Genomic DNA, 25,947 nt, shown 5'->3' on the forward strand with positions numbered 1-25,947 from the left:
GTAAAAATCGGCTGTATTAATCTTGCTTGAATAAACGTGAACAGAACTAGCGTGGATATGAGACATCATTAAAAGCTACATATACAGTAAAACACGGTTATAACGAAGTCACAGGGACCAATAAAATTACTTCGCTATATCTGTAATTCGTTATATCCGTATAAGGAATTCGTTAAATATATATAGCTGTGGATATTAGATAACTTCGCTATATCTGTAAATTAACTATATCCGTGTTCTTACTAAACGAGTTTTGCTGTATATGTTTTCTAATATTCAACATATTAACAATTAAAAAAAATTGGTATGCAGGAAACTGCTTTCGTACCCTTTTTGCAGAGAAATGGTAACTCTTCTTTGCAGTCTTTCTTGGAGATGGACGCTTCACCGTTTGCAATTATCCTTACGGCCAAACAGTTGAAAAGAGAATTTTCATTTAAGGCAACATCTACAAAATGACATTTCCATATGATTTTCTTTTGAATAAAATACTACTGGTATTTTGATATATTAAATAACAGTTCTGTAAGAGTGTCCTAACCGGCCGTCCAGTAGAGGTCACTGCGACGTGAAATCCCGGTCCATGCTACAGTTGTACTCTGTACATCCATGGAGTAGAGTCCTTGGTGGACAGAGCTCAGCACAACGTCACACTGTAGGACTGCGTCCGCCCAGTCAACAGGCCCAGAGACAAGCTGACCATTACCTATTAATCAGTTATTATAATAAGTATTATAAAAACATTTTCCCGAGTATTTTATTAATGTTACTATGTAAATCAAGTAATTCAATAAAACAGCTTACAAATGTATGGTAGCCGGCTATCACAGGGCAATAATTTGTGAGAAGATCTAGAAGACAAAGATTCTCCCGGAACAAGTATGGCTGCTACACAATCTCCGGTACCTGTACCTGAAAATCACAAAATTGAAGAGTCGTTAATACAATGATTATTTGATTACAATTCCTGTTATAAAATTTTTACTTAAGTATACTCAATCTTATTAAAAGACATTTTGATTCAGTTCTGGTGTTTTTATAGGGAAACAAATATAATTATTGTTACAATTTCCTAGCATCTTATCGTTTTTAAAGATGAATATCGAGCTTTATCATTTAAATTATCTTATTTTTATCATTAGGTTGTAGTAATTATTTTTTTTTTAGTTTATCCCTGTCTATATAAAGTCATACCATTGTAAGGAAAGGGTCTTGGGTTCAGAGAATTTGTGTCATACTGTACTACAGCGGCCTGGTCGATCCCCGCACTGTTGGAGTATCCATACACATCAAAAGAGGTAGGTGACACTCTTCTATTTTGGCAAAGGTCCCCAGAGATTTGTAGTTTGTTGAAACAAAAGCATGCATTTGTCTACAAAATCAATACTAATTCCCTTCTGAACCATATTGACTTTGTTGGAAAGAAGTAAACCGTTTATATATTTCAAAATTTTTTTTTATCAATTCTATCCACTATTCTTTACACGTGCATATGCTGAAGTCAATTTTAAAGATTAAATCTTGACAATAGAAACTAAAAACAGAATCCAAACTATAAATATTGAAAACGGTCCATTTTTTGGTTAAATTTTGAATTCCTCATTAGGCTAAGAATTGGACTTTTTTCTTTGACTTTAAGACGTTAAGGAGGGTGTTCGCTGATAAAAACACAAGATATCTTTGAAGAACTCACAGACAAACCAAACACTCTGTACTGTTCACATTCTTGAAAGCATTGATGTACAGGCCGGTTATTGTCATTCACTTGGATGTTAACTTTTTTTATGAAATCCCTCTGGGTCACTACCTTACATGCTGTAAAAATAATTGATAAAATAAAGATTATTAAATGTACTTGACTGTATGAATACATTAAGTATATATTTAAGCGATTGGCAATGACAATAACAATCTATCATTTAGTCAAATTCTGACTGACATTTTTCATTCTATTTGTTAGACTATTATTTAAAGACTGATTTTAAGATCATGACAAGGGGAACACGGCGGGTGTGACCGGTCGGCAGGGGAATTATCATACCCGCATGGCACCTGATCCACCTTTAAACGTTTTGAGGTCCGTATTTACTTCGCTTCTGATTTGTATCGTTTAATGGACTTTTGAGCTTCCATTACCCCCTAATACTTCATACAGAAAATAACTTTTAAAAAAATATCAGTATACATGAGAAAATAGAAAATGAAACTATCTACATTTTTCAGGTATCCTAAATTAGTTTTTAAATATTGGTGTAGACTATACCTTTAGAATATATTTATTTTATAAACTACCACAGAGAAAAAGATGAAGGATGGTTTGATTTTAAAAAGAGAATTTATAAAAGGTGTATCATACCCATTTGGAAAAATGCATGATTAAAAACATTTTTCTGACATACATGTACCGGGGTACTTTATTTCAGCCTGTTTGCACAAGAAATAAAAAATGTAAAAGACAACATGTGTCATCTATGTATAACGATGTGGATAGATGTCACAAAAAAATTCAAATATTACTGAATATCGTATTTTGAAAAGAAAGGTTAAGAAAGAATTTTTTTAACAGAGTTATATTGTTAATAACATGTGTTGTAGGATACTCTATGATTACTTGAGGATCTCACAACTCGAAAATGTATAGGGTACGAAATGCAAATCTCCATGCAGGCAACATGCAACAGGTATGTCTACCGGGTAATCATTTAATTAAAAAAAATGTGTTTTCACTCACACCACCTAGGCTTTACCAATGACTGACGAATCTACAATTAGTAACTTTTGGACCAAAAAACCGGACCTATCTAATGGAATGAACAAAGGATTGATTCATGTGTACGACCACAATTAAAGCTTGACTTCTTGACCTTAAGTTAGATCACTATTGCGGTTAAAATGTTTACTTATTTGTTCGCTGATTTTTGTGGTATGTTTTCCGGACATTTTGAATGTCAACCCTCGGATATCGTAAAATCTTAATGCTGTTTTACTTCAGGCTTAACACGCTCCTATTACACACGTGTGTACAGTCAGATACAGGAGGAATGTTGTCATTTTTCCTGAAAAAAAACTTATATCCTTCTTTTTGAAGAAAGCTTTATTGCAATCTGTAAAATTAAACACATTTTTATATCATTCAAAGGGGTTTCTTACCAAGGCATAGAAATATTTGTTTAGAATTGAATTTGATGTTAATTGTGTATGAACTGTAAAACTTTTGGTATACGAGTTCAAATGTACGCTTTTGTTATCTAAAAAATTGTTAAAACTGAAAAATATTAATAATGATATTTATATAGTTAAATATTGTCATATTTACGCGTTTTATTTGAAATTCACCAATGGCCTTTAAAACACTAGAAGTCACAATAATTTTAGCCTTTATATTCGAAGTTTAAAATTTGAGACATTTTTATTCAAAATTTTTAACTTTCTGAATGTTGGAATTAGCCTGAACAAAATTTTACTCCTTGGCAAATTAATTTTTTTTTTACTTCAATGTTGCTTATTTAGTTATTTGAGGAAAGTAATTTTTTCCTGCTATTGCATAAATTCTTTGATAGTCTCTATGGTTTACAAAGGAAAGAAAATTAAAGTGAAACACCTGGATAGAATCTACCTTAGTTCAGGCAAAGGTCATTCAGTTTTAAGGGTTTTTTCCTTTCGTTTTCTTATATTCTAAGGAGGTTTCCAGGCATAAAAAAATCCACAAAAGGCTCATCAATTATTAGAATGAAAAATTGGAAATAACAAACAGCGTTTGACGTAAAAAAAATTAAACAATACAAATCCAGCTTTTTAAAAATGGCATGAGGAGTGATTAACCGCAATATTTTTGTAGGTTTGAAATATGTCCTTACTTTTTATTTTGAAAACCTTGTGTAAATGAAATCCTTGATTTTATTAAACTTACAGAAGAATTATCTCTAAACTGCATACTAAAGAGTTGAGTAAGTTTGTTTGTTTGTTTTTTTTAGGGGAGGAGCGGGGCAAGTGGAGTGACCCTTTGATCTAAATTGAAAGCTACATTACCCTATGTATTATATTATTTCTTCATATGTTTCATTAATCATGCATTGTAAACGTTTTAAAAGATGGATATAATTAAAAATACACATTTTGTTGGAGTGTATTTATTGCACTGAAGTAAACAGAAGTAATGTGTTCATTAATTTTTCTCTCAAAAACCATATAGAGAATGAAATTTAAAAAAAAACATATTTAGGCCTTTGTGGAAAGAAGGAAGACACTGGTTTCTGTGTGCATCTGAAACGGGGATGCAAATGTTCATGCATCTGGAAAGATTGGTTTCATACAGTCCATTTATGTATATATTCACAAGGAAAAAAATAATTTCATCCATAACACAACTTAAACAATTAAAAGAAGAATAAAAAGGAAATGTTAAAAGGACAAACTTTACATGTATTTAATTCATAGAAGTTAGCTTTACAATGTGGTTTAATCCGCATGTAACGTACAACATAAATCTGATCAAGTAGTGTAGAAATGCTGGTTAAAATGTTGAAACGGTGAATCACTCAATAATTGCCTTTAAAGGAAGTAAACACTAAAGTATTTTGCATCAGTAATATAATATAAACGTTTCCAAATGCAGGGAAAGAATTTGTGATATCAGCTTGCACAAAATAACTCTCTAAGAACGATGGAAAATATATACAGTGACGCCGTGACGTCGTTTGCCATCTGTTGGTCGATTCTGGAAATTCCAGTGGTGGAATAGTTAGAAAAAATATCCGTTTATCGGATACATGTACACATGCCGCGTGTCCTATGTATTGTTCGTTATCTCTTCATATATTTCATTGATCGGACGGTAACTTTAGGATTTCTGAAGGTTTCATACCGTGTATATATTCTCTAACAAGGTCATTAACACGAACATATGAATGAATGCAGACTATTATCAATTGTAAACCTTTGGTTAAAAATTGACCATATCCTTCAGTATCGCATAAGCTGGAAAATTTAAACATCATATGCAGACTTGTGATTGCAGGATATTGCTTCATAAAATGGTTTTGAATGGAAAAATTGAAATCTCGTTTGCCATATTTTATTGCTTTACTAAATATATACAGGTGTGGGATCTGCGGTGTATTTTATTCCAGGTTCACTGGGATATATCGAATCGACATATGAATGAAAGTTACCATTATCAATTGATGAATATAAAAACATGAAGTTGAAGACCACAACAAACTTTTTCAAAGTTTTGAACAAATTCTACTTTCGGAATAAAAAAAATAGTAGTATTCAAAATTGCGTTGTCCTAGTTTTACCGCTTTTTTTAATGTTTATAATCTTTCTTTTAAATCTTAAAAATGGTGTATATTATTTCTTACTGAAAACATCAAACCACGGAGTGTGGAGTGAAACCGCTCCAATCCAGTATGGCTGTTCCTCATTGGTGATGTCAGTGATGTCTATTTTTTCTGCTGTTACCTCCCCTGTCAGCATGGAACCTGCCAACTCACACAGGGAATTAGCAGAACTCCACGAAGATTTCCAGTTCACAACTAATAATGAAAGCAAAGTTTGTAAGTTGCATTTGATTATAATTTTGATGTAGTGATTATTAATTCATTCGATAATGTATATAAAAAAATTTTTGTTTTTTACAGAAGGTTCAAACTAAATTATAAATTAGAAGTAAATGTTATAGCAAAATCACATAGGTATCTTGGATTAAATAAGGCATAAAAATGTTGAACTCTAAAGCAGAATTTCAAAATTTAATTGTCACTTTAAAGGTAAATACTTCACCTGAAAAAGCTTGTTCAAATGTTACAGTCGATCAATGTTGTTTTTTTTTTAAGAAAAAAAAATAAAAAGTTCGATTCATTTGAACAATCAAGAGGTACTGATAATTAAAATGTAAAGTTCAAATATATCAAAAATAAAATGTTTGACAAATTCTTACCTTCATTCTGGGTAAAAACTAGAATCAACCGTATAAAGATAACAGCGCAGGGCAATGCTTTTCTCTTGACGAACATCTTCAATGTACCATGAGTATAGTTTGAGGTCAACGGCTCAGTAAAATATATAAACTAAGGATGGACCAATCTTTTAAGAGGATATTTTATTACTTTTTCTATTTGCATTTTATTGTTTTTAAAATCTTAAAGACAAGGCATTTGTAAATGAAGTCAAGCAAATCCAAACCATTTAAAGAAAAGTACACTCATGAATTGTAAATTTGTCTTTCTATTTAAGACATAAAAACAAAAGGATACAATTTAGGTAAGCCACATATATGATTAAGGCTTTTAACATGCAATTTTATCGGAAAATCTACATAGGAACCATTTGCTTTGCACACAATCACATACATTTGATAAGAAAAATACGGATTTCTACCCAAAATGCCAGAACAAAATTTTAAATATTTCTAAAGTACTTGTACATATTTCAATTCACTAGGTTTTTGTACAGTATCATGAGTTATGCTGTGAATTAACATGTAAAATAAGAAACGTATGCTAAATTAAAAACGTGTGCTAGATAATGAACTATATTTGCGTTTGTAAAAACAGTGTGTATTTCAGCTATATCGTTTGTAAATTGTCGTAATCTTTGTCACAATTAACATTGTTCACAGAATCATAGAGGTCGCCAGGGACCACCAGAGTGCGGCCCATACTCTGGATTTTGGTGTGATCGTAAATATGGTCTGCTCTGCCGTTCTGGTTGCTGGAGGATACGCCACTGTAAATGTTTTGCCTTTCAAGCTCAGCATACACTGGTGGGATAATATCATCCTCCCTCTCGCCTTCATAATTCTGGTTGTGCACAGAAGGTATGCGGACAATATTGGATTTTTTGTTATTTTTTCTAGTAGAAATTATAACAATAATTTCACGAAATTAATTTGTGTTGATACTTCATTGTAAATTAAGTGAATTTCATTGAAAATTTTTTGAAATTTCTGAAAACTTACATTTTCCAAAGAACCACACTAAGGAATATTAAAAGCACAATAAATACAGATGTAGCGGTCACACTTATTGCTACGATCATATCTGCAATATTAATTTATTGAAGTAAAATTCTTCATAAACAAATTTAAAAATCTGTTTATACCATGGTTTATTACATCCTCATTTTTTAGTTAACTAGTTAAATCAATTAAAAAATGTTAAAATAGTAATGAATATTAGTGGCTTTTATATCTGAATATTTTGAAATAAAATAAATGCAATAAAAAGTATTAAAATGCCCGAAAGAAAAAGCCATATATTAAGCCACTCATTAAATTGATAAACAAAATCAAATTTGAAAACAATGGAAACAAACTACCAATGTTTCGTCTTTTACAGCACACATACCCGGTAGTATAGTGGTCGAACAATTAAAGCTTTAAAATGTTATTATTGTTTCCTTAAACTGCTATTTTTACATTATTTAAACAATAAAATGCTTTCTTTGTTATTTTGAGGTGAAAAAATACATAACAGCGGGTTATGTAAATTTTTCTCAAATCAGATCAGTAATAACAAAGAAAGACGTTTTATTTTTATATTTATATGTTTAAATAATCAATAAATGGAATAAAAAAGATTAATTATTGTATTAATATAAATCTGTTTTCAGCCACTGATTGAAATCTATGCCTACTGTAGTTTATATGATAGGAACTAAGAAATAAAGGAGAAAATATTCAGTGGATGTAAATATATACCAATAAACCTTGTATACAAAAACTCTGTTATCATATAGTAAATGTATTGTTTATTAATTTTTCTTTTTTTAATTAATTGCTGAGTATTACAATTCAAGGATTAAGATCGTAAAATCGTTCGGTCACAGTGGAATAGTAATATTAGTTTCTTTCGCCTGGTACATTATGCTTAAAGCCAGATGGGAGCAGCGAGTAAATATCCAGGGGTAAAACCAGACTCAGCCTCAAAACTTCCTCCTTAATACTTACCATCATTGGAGTTTTTCGTCTCTATTTCTTTTGTAATTGATCCTACAAAAGGAAAAAAACTCTTTACACAAAAAGTTTGATTTCTTTTGAATCCTTTTTTATTTATTTTTTAGGAAATATATACCTTTTATGCAGAGCGATTGCAATGTCGTATCACAGAGTATCTCCTGCAAGGAAGTCACATTTCCTGTTCTATTCAGAGCAAGACACCCAAACAACGCCACGCTGTTTGACCCTACCAATACGAAAAATTAAACGTGAATTGGTACTAAACGAGTCGATTAATGCAGCTTCAAATTGGAAATAAATTTTATGTACACCTTCTGGCTACCTTCAGTCCATTGCCTGATACTTCTTCGTGCAATTCCAGTCCACCAGGACCCTCCTGAAGCGATGTTTTCGTAATTCACAGTAAAGCTTGACAGAACCACGCCAGAGCAATTATTTACTGCTGATTCCCACGAAGAACTAGAATTACTAATTCCATCACCTATTGAGGTATGTTAGCGTTTTATTGCATTGTGAGACAATTTCACAGGAAATATTACATGGCATAAATGAAGTTCAATATACTAGTACTTACAACTTAATAACAAAAAAATTAATTCTTAGAATAGAAATAAAGCATGTATAGTAATCAAAGTACTCAGAAGTAAAGAGAGCCGGGCTCATTTACAGAGTAGAATGAATTTCTTACACGAATCACGTTTATATTCTGATGAAAAAATTATTTTAAAACTATCAATATAAATGATAAGACACTGACAGTGAGTTTTTCAATCCTAATACCACGGTCCGATTTTGTCAGAATCAAAATTAATCTGGTACCGCAGCTGAATGTAAACAAACAGGCCAGCCTGGTTCCCTCTCCTGTTTTACCTCGTATGCGTAGAGAACTACGATAACACTGATTATCAAAAATCCTTACGCTAATGAACTATGTTCTTTGACTTCGGACTGAAGTTTTCAAAGTCATTACTACTAATGTTTATTTATATATATAAAAATTCGTTTTATTTTTGTTGCTTTATTGAGCGTTTGTATTATCTCAAAAGCGGTTGAGAGTATAGAACTATATTTTTGCACGTAACTTTAAAATGGCGACTATGAGGTCAACATCCTGCCTTGAACAGGATCACATAAGCCGGCAATTGCTCTTTGAGCAATAAGCCCGGCTAAAAATAATTTAAGAAATGCAGCTATCTCAGGGACTGAAATACTAACTACTAGTATTAGTATATAGGTCCTTGGCTATCTCGTTTATGAAAATGACACATAAGTTGACTAAAGTGTTCATGCATTGCTCTGATTTGTTTATCGAAATCAAATGTTGAACTTATCAATAAATAAAAAAAACAAGCTAATTCAGAAAATCTGTGTCCCCCGCTTAGGGAAAAAGTAAACCATGCGCAGTTCGGGGTAGGGGGTGCGGTCGTATTCCCCTTACTGAGTTTGTAGAATTATTAAATGTATACATTTATACTGAAGCAAATAAAATATGCCAATATGGATGTAAAGATTTGATTGCTTATTCTCTATGATGTGTATAGAAGATTCTTTTTTATACGGAAATTTTATCACACTATAATGAGGATTTTATGAATTTGTTCAAGCCAGACCTCATAAATTTCATTTCACATGCTGAATACTATCATTTAGTAAAAAAAAGTATTTCGGGAAAAAAAAGAAAAAGGAACGTCCGAGAATCGAACCCTGGACCTCTCATACATGTAACGAGAGACATACCACTAGACCACGGAACTGCTTGTTACTTGTGGGAATTATTTGCAAACATAAAGTCACATACCTGTATATACTCGCGTTCGATAATGTCTAAATTTTACACAACTAACTGAAATCCCGCGCAAGCGCGGAAAAAAATCATTTTATTTTTTACTGCTAACAGCTAGAACTATTTTCTAACAAGAGGCCCATGGGTCACATCGCTCACCTGAGTAACTTGGGTGATGCAGATTTTTACCAGATTCCCCCTCTTGCTATACCTATCATGCCCAACAACCCCGTTCCCTTTTTTTATTTGAATACTTTAGAATCTACACTACCCAAGGATGCTTCCACATAAGTTTCAGCTTTCCTGGCCCAGTGGTTCTTGAGAAGAAGATTTTTAAAGATTTGTTCTATATATTTCTATGTAAAACTTGGATTCCCTATTGTCCATTCTACCCCCGGGGGTCATGATTTTAACAATTTAATATCTACACTACCCAAGGATGCTTCCATATAAGTTTCAGCTTTCCTGGCCCAGTAGTTCTTGAGAAGAAGATTTTTAAAGATTTGTTCTATATATTTCTATGTAAAACTTGGATTTCCTATTGTGGCCCCGCCCTACCCCCGGGGGTCATGATTTTAAGAATTTAATATCTACACTACCATATGAGTTTCAGCTTTTGAGGACCAGTGGTTCTTGAGAAGAAGATTTTTAAAGATTTGTTCTATATATTTCTATGTAAAACTTGGATTCCCTATTGTGGCCCCGCCCTACCCCCGGGGGTCATGATTTTAACAATTTCATATCTACACTACCAGAGGATGCTTCCATATAAGTTTCAGCTTCCCTGGCCCAGTGGTTTCCAAGAAGAAGATTTTTAAAGATTTATTCTATATATTTCTATGTAAAACTTGGATTCCCTATTGTGGCCCCGCCCTACCCCGGGGGGTCATGATTTTAACAATTTCATATCTACACTACCCAAGGATGCTCCCACATAAGTTTCAGCTTTCCTGGCCCAGTGGTTCTTGAGAAGAAGATTTTTAAAGATTTGTTCTATATATTTCTATGCAAAACTTGGATTCCCTATTGTGGCCCCACCCTACCCCTGGGGGTCATGATTTTAACAATTTAATATCTACACTACCCAAAGATGCTTCCACAAAAGTTTCAGCTTCCCTGGCCCAGTGGTTCGTGAGAAGAAGATTTTTTAAAGACTTGTACTATATATTTCTATGTAAAACTTGGATTTCCTATTGTGGTCCCGCCCTACCCCCGGGGGTCATGATTTTAACAATTTAATATCTACACTACCCAAGGATGCTTCCATATAAGTTTCAGCTTTCCTGGCCCAGTGGTTCTTGAGAAGAAGATTTTTAAGTATTTGTTCTATATATTTCTATGTAAAACTTGGATTTCCTATTGTGGCCCCGCCCTACCCCCGGGGGGTCATGATTTTAACAATTTAATATCTACACTACCCAAGGATGCTTCCACATAAGTTTCAGCTTTCCTGGCCCAGTGGTTTCCAAGAAGAAGATTTTTAAAGATTTGTTCTATATATTTCTATGTAAAACTTGGATTCCCTATTGTGGCCCCAACCTACCCCCCGGGGGTCACTATTTTAAGAATTTAATATCAACACTACCCAAGGATGCTCCCACATAAGTTTCAGCTTTCCTGGCCCAGTGGTTCTTGAGAAGAAGATTTTTTAGTGGCCCCACCCTATTTTTGTCTTTTCTTGATTATCTCCCCTTGTAAGGGGACTTGGCCCTTCATTTTAACAATTTAAACTCCCCTTTACCCAAGGATGCTTTGTACCAAGTTTGGTTAAAATTGGCCCATTGGTTCTTGAGAAGAAGTCGAAAATGTGAAAAGTTTACAGACGGACGGACGGACAGCTAGACGGACGGACGACGGACAAAATGTGATCAGAAAAGCTCACTTGAGCCTTCCGCTCAGGTGAGCTAAAAACTATCTTAGATTTATTACACAGGAATAGGCCTACAGCATGACGAAATATTTCAAAGTTCCACAATTAGTTTAAGAGGAGAAAATAAATGATAATTAGAAATATTTACATTTGCTGTGTTTTTCTAGTAAGCCAACTGTGAAATTGATTTGAAAACCATTTTCGTGTATACTCACGCGTAGAAATATACACGGAGAAACATGCGCTAACGTGGCGTCACAATGAGGCTACAGCGGCGTTAGTAAAAGTAAAACGATATAGAGCACCGAGAAATTAAATATTGAGCATATTTTTGGTGCTTCCAAAAACATGAAGTGTAAATATAAGGAATGTTTTTAAGTTTAGTGTGAATTATTGGTGTGTGAATCACACAGACTTGCACGTAGGCATATATTTCATGAAGCGCTAGCGCGCTTCATGAAATATGCCTACGTGACAAGTCTGTGTGATTCACACACCAATAACTCATACAAAATTTAAAAATATTCCTTAGATACACTCTCTTTTGTTGTTTTCCTTTACTTCTACAAATATAATTTTCATCAAAGGCCTCTTTTTCTTACATGTTATAAAGAAACTTTATTTTGTACATGCAGGGATCTAGAGGGTGTCCTCCGGACCCCCCCCCCCCCCCCCCCCCCCGGAAAAACAACATCGAAAGTATTAACATCACCGGATGTTAAAAATTTATACATTTCCTGTTTATTCATATATAGGATAGACTTAGTTAGAAGTCCCTTCTATTGTATACATTTAGGTAATATCTTTACATTGAATAAAGTTAAACTCCATATTACACAGATAAAAGGTCTCCATGCATTTATTTCAAAGATCGTGAAAAAGGAGGGTTGTCATGGCGTCTACCATATACATTCGAGGTCGTTTTTCCGCTAGTCAGAAAGGCCCGAGAAGTTGCGATTGATGATTAACAATCGCCTCGATTTTCCTTTTTAAATCGGGTTCGATGCCACCTGACTTTCTAGAACTCTCAATAAATAGCGAGATCGGACATAAACGGAAAGGATTTGCACATTTTGTTTTTTAATCAATGATCAGAGCTTATTTCTTTCATATCACTTAAATCAAGTTTTGATTGAATAATTCATTAATGATGTTTTATGAAATAAATCGCTTGCTTGTCGTCATTTTTTTAAATGCTTAGATCCGCCACCACTTTACTCTCTTTAGTGCTATTTCGAGGCTGTTAACCGAAAGTGAAAGTAGACTTTTAATTAAATTTACGATAATTACTATGCAAGTGAAATCTGAATATAGTTTACGGACATCATCTTATACCTAGTGTATTCCTACAGGCTTGAGTAAGAACTCTTGTGCAGTCGTTTCAGAGTTTATTTGCAAAATTTGTTAATTTATAAGTATAGATGCATGGTGTCTAATTTAACTTTTATCATAGACCTAGTTTTAGGTCTATGCTTTTATTAAACAGTTCTAATAGATGTAATAAGAATATAAAGTCCTCCAGATGAAGCGGTGTGGTGGTATGTCTCTCGCTTTCTATGTGTGAGGGGACGGGTTCGTATCCCAGATGATCCAGAAATACCCCCCCCCCCCTTTTTTTTTTTACTAAATGATAGTATTCAGCATGTGAAATGAAAAATTTATGAGGTCTGGCTTGTACAAACTCATAAAATCATCATTACATGTGATAAATATTCCATATAAAAAGAATCTTCTATACACATCATAGAGAATAAGCAATCAAATTTTTATATCCATATTGGCATATTTTATTTGCTTCAGTATATACATGTATACATTTAATAATTCTACAAATTCAGTCAGGGTGATCCGACCCCCCTCCCCCCGAACTGATGGTTTACTGACTTTTTCCGTAAGCGGGGGACACAAATTTTCTGAATTAGCTTGTTCTTTCAAGCAAGATAAGGGACAGATTATTTATTCATTTCTTCACAGAAAAAAAAACATTGGCAAACACAATAAGTAAATGAATAAATAATGAATATAGGAAATGAGTGAAAACTGCCAAACTTTAACTCTATGTTGTGAAGGGGAGGGGGAGTGGGTAGTACCACCAGACAAGGACATATCTTATTTCTTTTCTTGACAGTTGAGGACATATTATTTATTTTCAACATTAATTTTTGAGAACCCATTATTTATTGCCAAAATTTTCCAGCTGCCCTCATCCTCAATTGTCTTGAAAATTTCTACAAGACATTTGCAATTTTTTTTAAATTTGTTCCACACACATGGTAAATATTACGTATACTGCATCATTTTATGATAAAATTCCATTTTCAAAAGCACATACTATATAATTTTATTCACTAATACGGTAATGTGGTCCTGTATAAATAATATTTACTGACAGATAAAAATGAGTGTAGAAAATAAAATGAAATATACATTCATGAATAGCTTTCACAGAAAAATTATAAATAATTGATTTTTTAAAATTATGATTTCATATGAAGATGTGCAGTTAATCCAGTTAATTTTCAGAATAAGGTGATACCTGCAGTATTTCTCAAGGAGAATGTTCAAAAGCAATGAAATGTTAGTAAACAGAAATCAGGGTTGTTTTATGAATTGGAATTTACATGCAATTAATTTTGGTCTCGTGTTGTATTAAGCATTACTTTTGAATGAAAAACATTCTGATTTATAATTATAATAATTTTATGAAATGAATGCATTTCTGTACTATCAGATATTTTCCCAAGAGCGAGTCTCGATTGAGGTTATATCAAAATATCATCATAGAGGTAAAGCAATATTGAAAAGAACATTTTCAAGATTTTAATTTTGACAATAATTAAAAGAGCTTCGTTGAACAAGCAATAAAAAGTATTTTCCTTTTTTTAAAACAAAACTGCATTTTAAATAGTTACTTACAAAGTGGAGGAAGTCTTGTTTTACAATCTAACACTTCATGGAAATCTTCTGCTTTATTTGTGAAAGCCACGCAATCACCTCTAATACTTCCTGCAAAAAAAACTGATATGACCAACTACTGTTTTTGAAATGTAAAACAATTTCTAGTTTACTCTTTATCGCTATTTTAAAACCAATTTTTTTCTTAAAACTGACAACACATTTTGTAAAATACTAATACTTAAGGTCCAGATCTAGTATTTGAAAGGTGCCTACAGATTTATCAAATTTGAGAAATAAATTCCTTTATTGATGCTTTACAACTTTAGCTTGGTCAAATAAGGTGTTTCGGGGCATAATTTGTAGGTAAACAAGATGGAAAAACTGTATTTTAAACTGTCATCTTCAATGAAAAAATTAAGAAAACCAGTCATGAGTATGGGAGTTTTCTTCATATTCGACGAAGAAAATGTATCCAGATTGCCTACAGTCTCTCAGAAAACGGTAATTAGTATGTTCATGGCCTCTTCTTTAAATCAATATCAAATTTAATATAGGTATCCGGTTTACTTTTCATATGATTTCAAATTGAAACACAATGCCCCATGACGTATTTTATATTATAAAATTTGTCAAAATAAGACGTAAACAACAAACAAAATGTATGGATTGCATTAGAATCGGAATAACTGATTTTTAATTTGGTATTTGCGACCGTTAATGCTGATTTAACGGTCGCAAACATCCGTTTTACCGGCTCCGCTTACGCGTCGCCGGTAAAACTCTGCTTGCGACCGTTAAATCAGCATTAACGGTCGCAAATACCAGTAAAACTCTGTTTGCGACCGTTAAATCAGCATTAACGGTCGAAAATACCAAATTAGAAGATGGTTATTCCTTAATTTACATACTGAAGTAATTAATTTGTGACTTGATAAATTTGAACTTGAGACCCAGGGGAAGGGGAGTTTGATCATTTAATTTTTTTAAATATAAAGATCAAGTATGAATCCCCTTTTAACCAAAGAATTTACTACATAATGGTTTTTATTAGGTATCTTATTATCCTTATACACAATATATTTGCCTATGGAATGTAAATTTCATTTCGACTCAATTTTTTAAGACAAGCTACTAGATGAAGAATGTAATTAATTTGTTTATTATAAAATATTGATAAGAAAATAGGTACTTAATTTAAGTTTATGAGAAACTTCATCCTTTAACATAGGATAATAGCATTCTCTTTCGCAGGAAAATGACCAGACTCAATAGGTTTTATTAAAAAGCATAATTTATTTTGATTTAAAATTAAAATATATATCATTCATTTTATTTCATTATTAATACCTACCCTTTATTTTTGATGGATTTCTATTAATCACAAAGTAATGGAAAACCCTTTGTAAATTACCGCGCTGGCCACTACTGGGAGGTGAGAGAAAGCAATAGCACGTTTGATCCTGACAAATTTAAAGTACACCAAATAAGTAAATTCTGTGCTAAAATTTAACAGAATATTATGACTTATACATGTAACTATATTAAACAGCCATGCATAACTCACCACTATCGCAAAGTTTCCAGAATCTCTGCATTTTAAGTAACAATCAAGGATACTATCAATAGAATTATATAGAGAAGTTCCATTGAGGCCCGTAACATTCAAAGAACAGTTACCTGTGAAATTATACGACAACGGTTATTACTCAGTTGATCATAAATCACTTACGAAAAGTCAGACGAGAAACTTATAACATTATTTAGCAGGATTATCAAAATATTTATTTAACCATTTAAGATATCAAAAAATTTATAAAACATTTTCGATAAATTTTGTCTATATATATATGCAAATTAACAATACCATGAAATTCAAACCAGGCTGATTTGACTATTCCTCCTATCCAGTATACACCGTCCGACAATGTCCTAGGAATGTTGATCTTGTCTATGCTGACATCTCCTGTGTTGTTTGATCCAAATAGGAGACAATGATCTGCAGCTTCTGGCCATGTTCTGGTGACTAAGGAGACTGCAATACCAATTAAAAACATCAACATGGATACTGTCACTAACAAACAATCAATCAATATACACACTAAAAATATATCCCTTCCAGTGTACAAATATAGACAGGATATTTTTATTGACAAAATATTCTAAAGGTTTCTTCCACTGTCAACAATCCTCACTGCCTTTGACCATGAATTCAGAATGCTTCTACCAAACATCCATCCAACATCGCTACAGTAGTATGAACCTGATTTAAGTTACTTTCAGTAATATAACAGTTTTCATTTGCTTTCTGTTACTTGTGTACAGTTGCCATTTCTGCTTGTGTTATAGTGAGTTAAACGTTAAACGGAATATTTTTTTAAAATCAAAAATAATACATATATTGGTCTAGGAGATATAGCTATTAGAAAATTTACGCTATTGTAGTTCAGTGGAGTTAATATAAGTCAGCACACACTGTGATAGAAAGATACTCTCTGAAATTGTATTTGGATACAAAAACGAAACATTCTTTATAGAGCATGTTCGGATTGCAAGAAATATATACTTAAGTAGAACACTAGTAAACTTGGAAATTTTCTTGGAGAGCTTTCGTGCTTAGAATGTGATCTCCTTTCGAAACTAGTTTTAACCATACGATTGTTTTAACACATTATTTACAACCAAACTAACAAAACAGTTCAGCTTCGTAAGAGGCTTTCGGAAATACTGATTTAAATACTTTCTTCAGACGTATAGCCAGTACCATTTCCACCAAAAATTGTTCGAAAGAACAATGCTAAAAACATTAATTTGTTCTACTTCAATTCTTTTTGAAATTATTTAAATTCACTCTAACCCATACGTCGATCCCTGACCTCAAGTTTCTTCATTCAGCTGTACAATATGGCCTCAATTCGGTGGAATATCCACCCTTGTCCTAAGTCGATAAAAGAGTAGCAACCGTTACTTCGCCAAGCGCTCGGTAGTTGTAAGTGAGTGTTGCGGGTCTTTTGGAGGAGACCTTTAAAACTGAGTACCTGTGTCACTGTATAGGCTTTGGGACGAAAAAAAAAACCCACGAAGTTCAATGGCCCTGAGTGCCGTGTAAAGGTCTGAATTTGAAGCCCTTCATCGCTACATGGTGACGTTCTACACGAGTGAAACAATTTCGGACAGGACGTAAAACAACAATTAATCATTTGGATTTAATATCTGACAAAGTAAAAAAAAATATACTGTATTAACAAGTTAATTGATAACCTCTTATAAGTTATAACGTTTTAATCTCGTTATGCATGTAACGAGTTAACTATATCACTGTAAAGAGGGCAACTAGTTTTGATTAGTTAGTAATAGGTGAATTAAAAAAAACGATCAAAAGCATACTTATCAACCCACACAAAAATACAGGCATTGCAAATAGATTTCTATGTCGCAACATATGTTTTTAGATAGTGTTATCTCGATGATATTTCAATTAACAATATAGATTTGCACAAAAAAATTATGCTAAAATTGTCAGGAGAGAAACACCTTTTTGTGGCATCTTGAAATGTCAATATTTTTTTTATCAATTCAGAGGTGTTTATATCTTTCTGTGATTAATGCTAAAGATAATCATAGTAAAAAATGTTATGAAATTCATGTAATTTCTCCTCAACTTCACCGAAACAACAGAACAAGTTCTATGGTAATCTTCACTTCACAATTTTACTTTACAGGCCCATATAAGGAGTGCAACAAATTTGTGAGAATTATAACTCATCAAATAAGAATAAAAATAAAGAAAACTGAAGATTTGGATTTTTCTAGTGGGTTGCTGTGTTTGTCCTGTAAAGAAAAATATGCTATAAAATATATTTTATCTTCTAGATATATATTTAAGCTAGTTTTTATGTTTTAGTTTTTTCTGGAATAATTCCAGAAATAAATCGAATTTTCAATACTTCATGTGTTTTAAATATGAAGTATTGGACTATATACAGACGGACGTCGACATATCCCAGGTTATCGACATATCCTGTGTCCAGATACCGAAGTTTACCTGTATATTGCACAATTTCTTTATCACTTGATGTTGCTTTATTAATTTTTGTGGTATATGGTTATAATATTGGAGTCAGAAGTGCAACAAAACTGCGTTTTAATTACCATTACTTTTACTTGTTTTAACTATCTTTGCTAGAAAATAAGTTGAAACAGTGATGTAGTGATAGCTAATTTATGTTCAAAACACTATGTCTATCAACAATTTACAGAAATTATAAAATCAATTCAGGCAATAGTTTAAATCATTTTACATATATTCTTAAATACAATGTATACATATTACACTTTGCGAGTAAACATTTTTAAGGTCTTCAAAATATGAAAAACTTGCCGTAAACAATGAAAAATATCAAAATGATAACTCGTAATGGGTTATTATGTGTTTTAAATTTTACAACATTGTTAAATGAAATACATATCAGGTATCAGGAGTGCAACACTAAAATTTTAATAGGGTCACTTAAAAAAATCTAGTATTTTTAGCTCAAGTGAGCTTTTCTGATCAAAATTTGTCCGTTGTATGTTGTCGTCGTTGTCGTCGTCGTAAACCTATCATATTTTCATCTTCTTCTCAAGAACCACTTAGCCAATTTTAACCAAACTTGCCACAAAGTATCCTTAGGTAAAGGGGATTCAACTTTGTTCAAATGAAGGGCCACACCCTCTTCCATGGGGAGATAATTATAAATTAGTGAAAAATTAATGGCATTTTTAAAAAATCTTCTTCTCAAGAACTACTGGGCCAAGAAAGATGAAACTCATGTGGAAGAATCCTCAGGTAGTGTAGATTCAAGTTTGTTCAAATCATAACCCACGGGGGTAGGGTGGGCCCAAAATGGCCGATCAAAGTTTTTCATAGGAGTACTGTGGTATATAGGGAAAATCTTGAAAAATCTACTTCTCAAGAACTACTGGGCCAGAAAAAATGAAACTCATGTGGAATCATTTTCATGTAATGTAGATTCAAATTTGTTCAAATCATGACCCCTGGAGGTAGGGTGGGGCTACATTTTTTAAATAGGAGTATATAGGGAAAATCTTTAAAAATCTTCTCAAGAACCTCTGGGCCAGGAAAGATGAAACTCACGTGGAATCATCCTCATGTAGTGTAGATTCAAGTTTGTTCAAATCATGACCCCCAGGGGTAGGGTGGGGCCAATATGGCCGATCAAAGTTTTACATAGAAATATATAGGAACAACCTTAAAAAATCTTCTTCTCAAGAACCACTGGGCCAGGAAAGATGAAACTCATGTAACATTACGACATTTAACTCTGGACACGACATAGTCCAGACTTTTTACTGCCATTTCTAATTATGATATCCAAAATATTTTCATATCACTTAGTGGGATTTCTTAGCAGTATTCAATGGTCTTATGTTGGACTCAAGGACATCTCCACTTCTAAATTAAAGATATGAAGTTCTAAAACTCAGAATCTTATTGGAGAATGATGGGATTTTCAGTCCTATCAACTATCCCACCATTTTATTGCTTCATATTTTTTTTCATATTAAAATTTTTCAAAATTGGAATTGAAAAATTAATGTGAAATAACAAAAAAGCCAAATTTTTGTCAAATATATAATAGAAGAGAAGGTCAAAATCTAGATTTGATCATTAATACCCCTGTTACCATTTTGAAGCATAAAAAACTATTATTTTTTGTAAATATGTACATGTATTTTAGAAAGTCTGTTGTGTAATAATTTCTTGTTATTGTGTATTTTAGAAAGTTATTTAAGGTGTAATGATATTTTCTTTTTTCAAAAGAAATTCTACTAAACAAAATTTCTGAAACACTTAATTTCATTTTACTATTCTATTGCCACTTCAGGATTTTAAAAATAGAATGCATATGCAATATGGTGTTATTAGTGAAAAATATGTTAAAATTAGTTGAATTTCTCCAAAAAAAAAAACGTCAGTTTTGGTGGTCTTTTTTTTCACCCGTATCTCATAAAACAGAGTTAGTCATCACGTTAAAAAGTTGTTCGTATATCGTTATATAACGACCTACATACTTATATTCGAACTCAATATTATAACGAGGTACTGTATCGTAATAACTCGTTACAATATTTTTCTCAAATAATAAGTCTTTCCTGCTTTGTTACGGATTTCCTTTTTCATAAGCATTTGGCAAATTTCATTTCAAGGAAAACGGATTTCAGAATATAACAAAAATATGATAGACCCAGAAAGAATTAATTTGTGAATTTGTGAGAATGCAAAAATGAAGAAAAATGTGATACACATATAAATAATAAGGTAGATAAGTATATTGTAACTATGTTGACCTCATATTTAATTCAAAATCAAACTTAAAAACTACAGTTATAACCACTTCAGTTTAAAGTCTTTTTTTTTAACTTCCGATCCTTCTATCTCATAATCAATCTATGCATGGTTTGATGTGTAGTCCTAGTAATACTTCCTGTTATATATATATTTATCAGCATCATCCGATCGTGTCTCAATGATTAGTGTTTCTAATGAATACTAGATACAAAGAGAATGCTATTGGAGTTTTATGAAGAGACTTACTTTTACATTTGACAGCTGACATTTACATATTAGTGAATGGAGTTTGTCTATGTCTAATTTGTAAAAGTCAGTCGTCAATTGTAGAAGTAAGTCTCTTCATAAAACTCCATTACTTGATGTTATGGAAGAAAAAAACAAAGTTGTACCATTCAATTACTTCCAGTATTTGATCAGAAAAAAGAAAACGAAGAAAGGGAAATAAAACAGTATTGCTTTACAACCTGTTCTCATTACGACTTTTTTTTTTTTTTTTGTTGTTGTTGTTAAATTCAAACTGATATAATAGTATTGTTTCAAATACAAGGGTAAATTTGAGGAAAAATAATAAACAGAGCTTACCTTCTATTGTAGCATGTGTTAATTCAAATGATTCCACCAGAATAATTACTATTTTGATGCAAGTGGAAAAACGACAAAACATGTTTCCTCTAGAAATACTGAAATTGCATATGAGGTAAAGATCCCTTCGATAATTTATGTCAAAGGTTTCATCACAAACAAGTCACATCAACCTTTTTTTTAATATATGATACAGAGATGTGATTTTGATAAAAGTTTTGTTATTAGCTTCCTTATAGGAAAACCCTCCACTTTAAAAGAGACATCGTGATACATGGAAGTAGACAACGGATGTCTGTTGACTTCTTATATCATCTTAGTTACAATCAAACGAAATGACTACAGCTTTTCCATACTTCAACATTAAACATTATATGTAATTATGTTCCACTATCACATGCTAATGATGTTTATGTTTTCTAACTTATTCGCTACTCAAGAACTTGCTATGAGTACGATCAATCTTAAAAGCTTTTGTTCTATGCTACTCGCTGAAAAATTGATGTTACAGGAATTTCAAGAACCTCAATTAAAGTCGGTATTTCTTTAATTCTACAGTTGTTAAATGACATCGTTGGGAGAGGACTATCTAAGTTTTTGGAACTTGTGTCCAATCCCTTTGACATATTGTCAATAAAATATGTTCAAAACAAAAACATTGTTAGCCTATAACCTATGTAGCCTATTATTGCGTCGCATTTTGGCTAACGTATGTAAAATTTATTATTAGGTCTCTCTTTTTATATTGAAATTGACTATAGAAAGTTTCGTCTACTTGATAAATTCATTAGACTCACGGCGAGTGTGACCGGTAAACAGGGATGTCTACTCCTCCTAGGGACCTGATCCCCCTCTTGACAATCCCTGTGGTCGGTATTTTATGTTCTCTTCCTTTGTTTGTATTCTTTATAGTTTTATTTTGCGCAGATACTATGCACCTGTACATGAATTAGTGTCTGTCCGGAGAATCCGATGACATTGGTGAATCCCCAGTTTTAATTCGGATTTCAAGTGTTGATTTCCCTGAAGTGTGAGAGGGGTCGTACATGTATATACTTAAGTAATATTAATAGATACTCACAATCGTCAAATAGCGTATTCTCTCCCTCTCTCTCTGATTTCTCTCTCTCTCTTTCTCTCACTCTGATCTCTTTCTCCTTTCTTTCTCTCTCTCTTATCTTTGCTAAGTGGTCAGATTCTCCGTAAGAAGATTGATTCTTACTAGTTAAGTTTTAATTTTAGGCGATCAAAGTTTTACATTTCCCCAGGGAAAATCTTTAAATATCTTCTCAAGAACAGCAAAACCATCATTGGAGATCTGTAAGCATCTTCGGGTAGTGTTATTGGATGGGAGTTAATTGGTTATTCATTAAATTTATTTGACATTTTTGAACATCTCTACTCCTGCACGTTTAAAAGGAAATTTGTTTTAATATTGTAATAAATAGTTGAATACCCAATCCTCTATCGAAATGTTAAATTTGTGCCCCCTGGCTCGTGGTTCAAGCCTAAGGATGGAACAATGATGGACATATTGTTTTGGAACTACCACATGAAAATGTAGAGTCTCTCTTTAAGCCAATAAGTTATGTATATTAATGTGATTGGACTTTTTAACTTAGATTAGACTTAGCGTAGTCATGGAATTCGATCAAACAATATTAACAAAATGTATATGATGTCTCTTTTGATTTATATTTGCCTTACGTCGATAAACAGACTTTCACCATTTTTGCATGAAACGTTTCTTGCTTCCCTTTCAATTTTTGAGTGGACATTTAAAGAAGTTAAAGCAAGTTCATGCTTAGATTCTTCAATTGCAGAATACAGGTTGGTGTATATCATTATATATGTTGTCCAGTCGAGGCTTTTTAAGCTATATAGCGTGCGTCAGAGGATAATTCTGATTTAACCAGTTGGTTCCTTAAACCTCACTCTGCCATCAAAGGATAAATACTGTTAACATTGGAGAAAAGTTTTAATCATAAAGAAGTTCAGATTTGCATTTCACAATATTTAAGGATGAAGTCTACACCATGCATTTCCTTCAAATTTACCCAAACTTTTCAATTATGAACAAACCTTACAATATTTAGATACTGAACATCTAAGCCAAAATCCTCTCAAGTGTCAACAGCCCCGCTGGACGAGTCATTTTTCGTGATGTTAATATTGTTGAAAATGAATATCTTAAAAAATCTTAATCCGTTTCTTTCGATTGACAACAGAACTTCATTTCTTTTATGAATTTTATCAAGATTATGCCAGATTTAAGGCTAAATGAGAAAGGAAAGACCTGAACATTTCTTAAAGAATGAATTAAATGTAATTTAGTGCGTTGTTGACAAAGCGAAAAAAATAAAACTCAATTGCAAAACTATTTATTTCACTGTTTGCTGCACTAAGTCAAAGATGATAAAAGTATTGGACAGACTACGTGAACAATATGTTACGATTCCATCATAAAATGCTTGTAACAATGTCGTCTTTATTTGTAAAGCTCATAATAAAAACTGTATTTTAGAAAAAGTTGGTTTTAATCATATGTCTGAAATCAAACTTATACTAACAGTTCACTTTCTACATGGATGTAATGACAATGTCGATAATGTTGGAAATCTTTCCAGTCCACAGTGTAACAATGTACATGTGATGGGACTTTTTAACCATACACAGAGACCTAGCTAAGAGTAGTTTTGGGCATCGGTCTTACGATGAACCTATAATACACTATGTCTCTTTTAATTCATTACTACCTTATAAAATGAACAATTATGTCTACATCATATTCGCACCAAACTTTACTCTGTCCCTTTGAAACTTTTAAATAGTCTTCTTGAAAAGGTCAAGGAAAGCCCATTTTTGGATTCCTCGACACCAGAATATAGGCTCGGACCTGTGATTATGGATATTGTAAATCATAGGCCTTTAAAACCGGCACGTTTTACTGAAGAAAATGCAGCTAAAACAATCCGCCTTTTCCTTAAACTTCAATATGCCAACAAAGGAATTGACGCGGTTAATATAAGTAATATCCTTAATCACAAAAGGGTCCAGGCTTGCATGCCACCATATTACAAGTTAAAGACTACACCTTGCATTTCCTACAGATATACATCGACTATTGCTTCCAAATTTTTTAATTACAAGAAAACTTTACAGGGCCAGGATATCGAATATCTGAAACATAATCCTGCATCGTGTTCATGTTCTTCTTCACACTATAACTATAGTCCTCCTGGACACGTTATTACAGGTGACGTAAATATATTTAATAATGTTAATCTTAGACCAATCTTAATTTTAAAAGGTCCTATAGAAATATAAGAAACCCTGATCCTTCAACTGGTATAAATATTATGGATTCTGTAGAAGATTACGCCAGATGATGGGACAGATATGAAAAAGAAGACGTTGACACTTTGTCAGAATGGATTAAATGTATCAGATCTATGTTACAATCTCGTATTAAAAAATGGAGAGGCAATATAAAAACCATATATCCTTCTGTATTCAACAATCAAGAAGTTAAAAAAACAATTAGATACTAGTAGATTATATTTATCAGTACGTACTATTCCCTGCTGACAAAGTAGGTAACACCATTGTCTTCGTTTGAAGTTATTTTAGAAGAACTTGGATTTATTTCTCCAAGTGATAATCCAACTTATACTCATATTTCCCTTTCTAAGGAAAAAATTCTTCAAAATCATATGTCAGTTTTGAATATTTTCAAGATCTCAAAGAACCAAAATGAATTTGAACTATCATATCTATATTGGATTCTGAAACTTTATAAAAATCCTTACAAAGATACATAGCGGGTTCCAGTACATGCTCAACCAAGCCTCTTTCTTTACAGTACTCCTCACTAAGAAATTAACAGTAGTGGAGGAGAAACTTCAAGAGTACTGTGCAACAATATATCAAGTAGTGGTGTAAATCCGATTTAGATCCATAAAATTACAAGGAACTGTTGGACAATTTGAAATCATAAGAATTTAGCATAATCAACAGCTAAAACTTTGGACTTTTCAACTTTATACACAACCATTCCACACAATAAATTAAAGATTGACAGCTGTTTTTTGAATAAAAATGGAACTCGTAAATTTACCTAGCTTGTCATTGGTCATTTGCAAAAATATTTTGTTAAAAAACATTCTGATTGTACACACAAGTACTCTGAAGTTAAATCAAAAAGATGCCTGAGTTTCTATTTGACAATATATCTGTGTTTATTTCCCGATCATGACCGATGCACACGGCGGTTGTGAGCGGCTCACTCCTCCATGGCACCTGATCCCACCATGTTTGCTCTGCTCCTATTTTGTATTGTTTTATGGACTTTGATATTGAATACTGTTCGTATCCATATCCTTCTTTGAAAACCAGATCTTCCAGCAATCTATTGGAATTTTCGTGGGTACCAATTGCGCTCAGTTGTTAGCAAACCTATTTTTGTATTCATATGAAGCAGAATTTGTCCAAAATTTTATGAG

At 32.5% G+C, this 25,947-nt stretch overlaps 2 protein-coding genes across 2 annotated transcripts; both read right to left on the reverse strand.

Moving 5' to 3' along the window:
* Nucleotides 1-284: 284 nt before the first annotated feature.
* Nucleotides 285-6,513, reverse strand: LOC134235467 (uncharacterized). Its single transcript, XM_062717598.1, has 7 exons — nt 5,942-6,513; nt 5,364-5,537; nt 1,694-1,815; nt 1,195-1,372; nt 805-912; nt 542-706; nt 285-448 (listed from the first exon to the last, which is right to left on the reverse strand). Exons 1-7 carry the CDS (start codon nt 6,015-6,017, stop codon nt 285-287), a joined length of 987 nt encoding a protein of 328 aa, XP_062573582.1. The 5' UTR covers nt 6,018-6,513.
* On the reverse strand, nt 6,506-21,708 carry LOC134235465 (uncharacterized). Its single transcript, XM_062717593.1, has 10 exons — nt 21,446-21,708; nt 16,376-16,543; nt 16,076-16,188; nt 15,863-15,971; nt 14,530-14,619; nt 8,283-8,441; nt 8,076-8,186; nt 7,952-7,993; nt 6,962-7,043; nt 6,506-6,855 (listed from the first exon to the last, which is right to left on the reverse strand). The coding sequence occupies exons 1-10, from the start codon at nt 21,525-21,527 to the stop codon at nt 6,570-6,572; spliced, it is 1,242 nt and encodes a 413-aa protein (XP_062573577.1). The 5' UTR covers nt 21,528-21,708; the 3' UTR covers nt 6,506-6,569.
* Between the last annotated feature and the right edge of the window lie 4,239 nt (nt 21,709-25,947).

Source organism: Saccostrea cucullata, unplaced genomic scaffold, assembly GCF_032062105.1.
Source record: "Saccostrea cucullata isolate Sc308-1 unplaced genomic scaffold, CSIRO_AGI_Scuc_v1 ctg9905, whole genome shotgun sequence".
Lineage (NCBI taxonomy): Eukaryota > Metazoa > Mollusca > Bivalvia > Ostreida > Ostreidae > Saccostrea > Saccostrea cuccullata.

What these genes read in the sequence shown, in the direction of transcription:
- LOC134235465 (XM_062717593.1), bottom strand. Translation starts at nt 21,527, where the DNA reads ATGTTTTGTCGTTTTTCCACTTGCATCAAAATAGTAATTATTCTGGTG. An exon ending in AACACATGCTACAATAGAAG is followed by an intron (nt 16,544 to 21,445) that starts GTAAGCTCTGTT and finishes TTGGTATTGCAG; the next exon opens with TCTCCTTAGTCACCAGAACA. An exon ending in AGTGTGGTTCTTTGGAAAAT is followed by an intron (nt 6,856 to 6,961) that starts GTAAGTTTTCAG and finishes AATTTCTACTAG; the next exon opens with AAAAAATAACAAAAAATCCA.
- LOC134235467 (XM_062717598.1), bottom strand. Translation starts at nt 6,017, where the DNA reads ATGTTCGTCAAGAGAAAAGCATTGCCCTGCGCTGTTATCTTTATACGG. An exon ending in TCCGTGGTTTGATGTTTTCA is followed by an intron (nt 1,816 to 5,363) that starts GTAAGAAATAAT and finishes TTATTTTTACAG; the next exon opens with CATGTAAGGTAGTGACCCAG. An exon ending in ACAGAGTGTTTGGTTTGTCT is followed by an intron (nt 1,373 to 1,693) that starts GTGAGTTCTTCA and finishes TTGATTTTGTAG; the next exon opens with ACAAATGCATGCTTTTGTTT.